The sequence below is a fragment of the Phaenicophaeus curvirostris genome, chromosome 11 (assembly GCF_032191515.1).
Source record: "Phaenicophaeus curvirostris isolate KB17595 chromosome 11, BPBGC_Pcur_1.0, whole genome shotgun sequence".
NCBI lineage: Eukaryota > Metazoa > Chordata > Aves > Cuculiformes > Cuculidae > Phaenicophaeus > Phaenicophaeus curvirostris.
Genome location: NC_091402.1, coordinates 12,783,457 through 12,789,456, shown reverse-complemented (window position 1 = coordinate 12,789,456; position 6,000 = coordinate 12,783,457). Strand labels below are relative to the sequence as shown.

Below are 6,000 nucleotides of genomic sequence, written 5' to 3'. Positions count from 1 at the left end.
TGGTGAGAGTCTTAAGTATCTAAAACTGGCGTTATCGTAGGTGAGGTTCCCGGGGCACCAGGGGCTGCCAGAAGAGGAAGGACTCGCTATGGTATTAAAAGACCAGACTCTGTCCCTCCAGCTCTCTGAGCTGTGAAAAGCACCAACCTTACCCGTCCTTACCTGCAAGGCACCTGCGACTCAGCCTTCCAGGGCACACGGGAAAGCGCAACAGCAAACAACCACACACCACCTTGGAGGGGAGGAGACAAACCACCAGCAGCCTCGGATTGTAGAGTATTTTGCATCATTTATTTAAATACCTATATTTATGCATTTACAAATTTTCATAGCTCTCTAGCTTTTTTTTTTTTTTGGTTTTTGTTTTTGTAGACAGTATTGCAGAGAAATCAGCTTTTGTAAAATGAGGTCCATGTATAAAACTATGCAATGGATTGCAGAAAAAACGCCCCAAGTTTCCTTTCATACTCTCTAGGATCAGAAACCAAAAAGTGACCAAATGGAAGGGGAGAGAGAGGAAGGGAAGGGGTGTGACAGACCAACCTCAAACCAGTGGCGCTCTCACAAGCATTACACATTAGTGCTCAGCTAGAAGTCGTAACGGGACAGGTCATGTTTCAGTCGGTGCAATGCCTGTTTGCTAAAGCTTTAGCAGGCACGTAGGTCTCTAATGAAAAAATAAAAGGAGAGGATCCTACACACTGAGAATGCAAAGCCTGGACAGCCTCGTGATAGGTTTTTAGGTGTCGTGGCATGATATGCCTGTACGAGACTGCACCAACTCACCAGCAGTGCATCCTCATCCCAAACTTCATTTTGCATAAAAAGTTCCCTTTAAGAAATCTTAGCATTTAAAAAAACTGGCATCTGAACTCTCCTAGCCTCAGTACTTTGAAAAAGTCACTTGAAAAATACCTCCTGCTTTCCTCATTTGGAAGCTTCAAAGTAATGTTTTGCTTTAATTGATACTGATTTAACAGCTCATGGGTTCCCAGTGTTATCTCTGGGAGGAAGAGGCAACAGATATGGCATTGCAAGATATTTACACACATGATACAAAAATGTCCAAGGGTATGAAAAATCACCAGTAACACAATTTTGCAGCAGCCTCATTTACACCTGTAATTTTATACCATTTATTACATTGTACTAACACACCAGATTCAAAGATGTGCACTCCCTTAGGACATTCAGGAGTAACAAATATATTGTGATTGCATAATTCATATTGCACAATTGTATAAAAACATAAATACTAGCTATTCTATTTTATTTTAAATACAAAATACATGTCACATAGTCAAATATTCTTTTCAAGTGCAATTCAGGTGCTCTCTTTAGTCCTTCCAAGAAAAAGGCAATTTTTATAGTTTTGGCACAAAGTTTAACCTCGGTCCTGTGCCAACAGTTCTAATTACAATACGTATGCCCCAAACTTTATATAACAGCAGTCATATACATATAGTATAAAACCAGGTTATTTACAAATGAACCGAACGTACACAGAAGCAGCCTCAGTGGTCGGAGCTGAACTCTGGGTTAGCATTACTCGTGCTGTTGTGAGAGGGGTAAGCGGCCCTTCTGACTTATGCTGGCTGCTGCGGGTTCACATTCACGGGCGGAGGGTGTCCTAGGAGACCAATGCGCTGTTTCTGCTTCCTCTGCTCTGTCATCTGGAAAATTAAAAAGTTTGCTCATTAGGCCTAGACGTTTCCTGTGCGTCAGCTTGCCAAAGGAGCTGGTGCTGCCTTTTGTGGTTAGTGCTTACTCCGAAACCCACTTTCTACAAATAACGCTCCTCTGTCCGCTGTGCCAAGCGCTAATAGATGAAGGAGGCAACTACAGCCCCATCTCGTGCAGCATCAGGGATGGCCACCAACTTGCCTGTGCAGCTGACTACTGTTTTGCAAGAGAAGAGCTCCAGAGAACCAGGCGGCCAGCACGAATTAGTGCAGAGAGCAGCTCGCAGAAACCTCCTCCACTCAAAATTCTTTGTAACCAGTCCAACGTACGAGGCAGACAAGACGCAGAGGGCGGAAAAAAGGGGCGAGCCCTCAAGTCAGGCTGGGAATACCCTTGTCTGTGCTGGAACAGACTCGAGCACTCCCGCTCTCATCAGGAGTGAGCCAACATCCCTCTCCATCTGCCAAAAGCTAAGATGCAAGGCAGGGACGAGAGGTTAACCACCTCACTGCCAGACAGCCAAATCCTTGGCAGTACTTCCCATCAGATAAAATAATGTTTCTCCTGATTAATGCAATCATGACCTGAAACGGAACATCACTTATTACTGATATTGAAAAATAGTCACAATCCAATTCTCCGCTCTCTTTTTTTCAAACCTTGGGAGGTGTCTGACAACTTGCCTAATCCAACACGCTACATACGGAACAACTCCAGCATGGGCAGGGTCTCCAGCAGTGAACAGCTGGATCACTGCACACACTCCCCACGGCTCCCTCTGTGACCACATCTTGGCTTCAGCGGAGCCGATACGTGGGATGACTAGCAGCAGCCATGCCGAGGAGGACACCAGGACAACACCTCACCCCTGGACATTGAAGGAAAGGGAGCCAAACACCGCTCCTCTGGCATCCAGGTTCCACCGAGAGCCTCTGCAGCCTCAAAGCAACGGGCAAACACACAACCGTGGCAAGATTCCTGATGGTATCAAGATGGCATGGACAAGCAGCACATTTCCTGCTTTTGTTCCTTCCCTTGGATGATCCCACCCAGCTGTGGTAACAGATACGGTTGTGCCAGGGCAGGTCAGTCACTCACCAGGGCTTCACAGGACCCCATCGGAGACTCCAACAGCAACAACTGTGCTCTGAAAAACCTGGCTGACTTGCTCAATAAAATAATTTTTCATCCAGGCATAAGATACAATTCAGAGTATTTTTCTGTATGAGAACTAACTTCCCTGCAATACTTATCCTGTAATATGTACATCCACAATCTCATTGTTTCACTTCTCAGCCATTTAATGACAGATATCAGCCAATATAATTGCTTGTGGAAGTAACTCCAGGAGAAGGGAGACAGCATGTTTACACATTTGTTTCATTTTGTAACACACACTTGAGTGGATTTGTCCAAAAACTCCAGTTTTAGTGACAGTAAATAGTCCTCCCATCTCTGGTGTGGGGTACCCTGGTGTGCTGGAGCAGCCAGCTGGCGGCCAACTGCAGGCCTGGAGTTCATTGTGGAAAAGGAACTGGTCAAAAGAGGCAGTTCTGGGCAACCTTCAAAAGACTCCTCCATGTCCCATGGGCTGTAGAGCACTGCACACACCGCTGCTTTCACCCAGGCGAGCCGTATATAATTACACTCATTTAACCACTAGGGAAAAGACTGAAATACAGTAATTCCTCTTGAAGCCATAATTAAACTTGACTGCAGCCCGATGCCTTGCTCACTGACTGGCCCAAGGGAAGCAGAACTGCTATTTTATCTTTCCAGGAAGATGACCGCAGCCTCCAGAGGACAGGTCACACCTCCTAGTCCTCTGTAAGACGCTTCTGGAAGTCTGTTTTCACAAAAGGCTTCACAGGCAAAAGGGAACAGGAGCAGAGGGGCCTTCCCTTTGCTCTCCCATCTCAGACACGCACAAGCTACTTCTCTGATGAACAAGCTGGGACTTTTTTTAAATGTTGCTAAGATAACCCACAAATTGGAAATGCAAAGAAACAAGGAGGACTTAAGATTAAAGTTTACATTGCTTAACTTCATGGAGTAAACCAAGAGCCACGATTTCACACAGCCAATAAACTGATTCAGAGGACACATAAAATAAAAATGGAAAGAAAAAAGACCAATGAAAAGTGACTGTAACATATTTTTCATTCTGTATAGAAAAGGGGATGGTACAGCCTGACACAGCTGTACACGGAAGATGCGCCTTTTAAAAAAAAGGGAAAAATTAAGCAACTGAACATAAAGCAGAGAGAGAAATGCAGAATGTTACTAATCCTGCAAGATGTGTAATGCTTGTCTAGAGGGCACAGGGCTGCAAGATGAAGCAACTTTAATCTCTATTACGTTTACCTGGAGAGTCAATCTCTTGCAAAAGCTTTACAACTGCAACGACTGTACACCTGGGCCTAAAAGGCAATAAAAGCCACATACAGCGTATTGCAGGGGAGTTGTCAGCTACTGCAGCAATGCTTACAAGATCAGACAATGAAACCAAGGGGCCTGAAGTTCACCTGAGTCAAGCTGGACTCTGATAATCATATATAACTGCAGAGATGCACGCTGCCCAGTTCCAAAGGTTACGGCTGAGTTGGAGTTAACTCCAGCGATGGGAGCAGGGCATGTGCGAAGTGCATGAGCAGGATCCCGACCATACATGTGCACACAGGCACGCCAGCTGAGCTCCTTGCCAGCCCACTCGAATAAAGCCAACCTCAGATCAAGCAACAAGTCAAGCCTGTGGCAACAGAGGCCAGAGTCCTGGCTGGTGCAAAGGGACCATCCCGAGGGAGAAGCCAATGCCTATTAGAGATGCCTCACACTCACTGTCACTGGAGGATGGTGCTGGAAAGGGCATCTAGGTGATTACACCTAATCCTCTGCCGGTTAAAGACAATTGTGTTGAAATCTTTTTGCACGGAATTAAAGTGATCAAGATTTTAATGGCTCTCGGTGCACTTTGTGAAAGCAGGTATGCTGGATTTCAGTTTCTAACAACTACAGTCTCCAGAAACCTAATGAGCTTGAAATGAATGAGAGGTTCTCTCTTTATTTAATTACAAGAAAACAAATACAAATAAAAGTTCCCCGAGTTAGTTCCTTTTCCTGGAGACAGTCCCCAGATCAGGAGGAGGGATATACTGGTTTTGTCACATAATTGGAGCATCCTGCAACTTAAGCCTAACGGTACTGAGGGGAATTCCTAAAAGCTATCACAACATTAATGAAGCTGGTTTCCTCTTTTGCTTTTACAGTCAAATAGCTCTCTAAAAGCAAAATCCTTCATTCTTACTTTCACAAAGAGCAAGAAAGGGTTTTAGTGCTTGGTCAGCCAAGAGCTGCAAGCTTCAGAAATAAATGCATTCTGATCCAGAGCTGGCTGTAGCTGATGGAAAGACTCCTGGTGACTGCAGACCACTTTGAGTCAGACCCTTCAACAAAAAGACGCAAGACATGTTTCAAGATAATTGTTTCCAGGCAAAACAGCAAAACCACTGCCCAGCAAGTATTAAAGCACAGACAAAAGAGCAACTGCCCCTATCCTCCATCTTCAAAACCAACTAGAGCAAGGGGGTCCACGGCACACTGTCTGAAAACTCATTACAGCCAAGAACAGCAAGGTTTTCTGCTCGCAATCCTACATGATAATCCCTTCCTTGTGCTCTGTAGGGTGTCAGGTAAAAGGGCTCCATCAGTAATGCAGAGTGTGATCGGAAGACAGGGACACAGGATCTTACTCAATACTGGCTTCCAGAGACTCATGTGTCCATGAAGATAACTGGCTTACAGAGAAACCAGGCCAACCCAGAGCAAAGACGTGAAGCAGGAATCTGATTATTATTGAAGAGAGTTGTGCCAACAGTACTACAGTAGGCAGATCGCATCTGAAAAAGGAGACAAATCTGCTGGCCACTTCTACCATGGGCAATTCCATCAACTGTCCCGGGATACCATCATGCGGAATCAGCAACTAATTTTAGTCAGTGCCAAAATCTATATAAACTTAACTAATCGAACCATCTGGCACAGGTTATTATTCCATAAAGATAAGCAGCTCGTCATTTTGTTGCCACAAAGGGCACCCGCCAGGGTGGGGGGTAACAGCATTTTCCATTTTACTTCCAGTTAGGCTGTAAGCCGTACAAACAATGAGAAATAAAGCCTTACTGCCTCAGTGGCTTTCACAAAGCCATCACTGGGTTTGGGAACAACCTCCTCGATCCCCTCAAGCCCCAGGCAAGCCAGAAGTTAATACATGTCCTCATGCTACAGAAAGCACTGCTGCACCAAAACCCAGTGAGAGGT

The 6,000-nt window shown here is 45.1% G+C and overlaps 1 protein-coding gene across 1 annotated transcript in view; it reads right to left on the bottom strand.

Moving 5' to 3' along the window:
- Positions 1-276: 276 nt before the first annotated feature.
- The window catches only part of ITPR1 (inositol 1,4,5-trisphosphate receptor type 1), a 174,831-nt gene continuing 169,107 nt past the window's right edge, over positions 277-6,000 (bottom strand). The window contains exon 61 of the mRNA XM_069866030.1: positions 277-1,673. Coding sequence (XP_069722131.1) covers positions 1,587-1,673 — 87 coding nt within the window. The 3' untranslated portion in view covers positions 277-1,586. The remainder of the gene's footprint in view (positions 1,674-6,000) is intronic.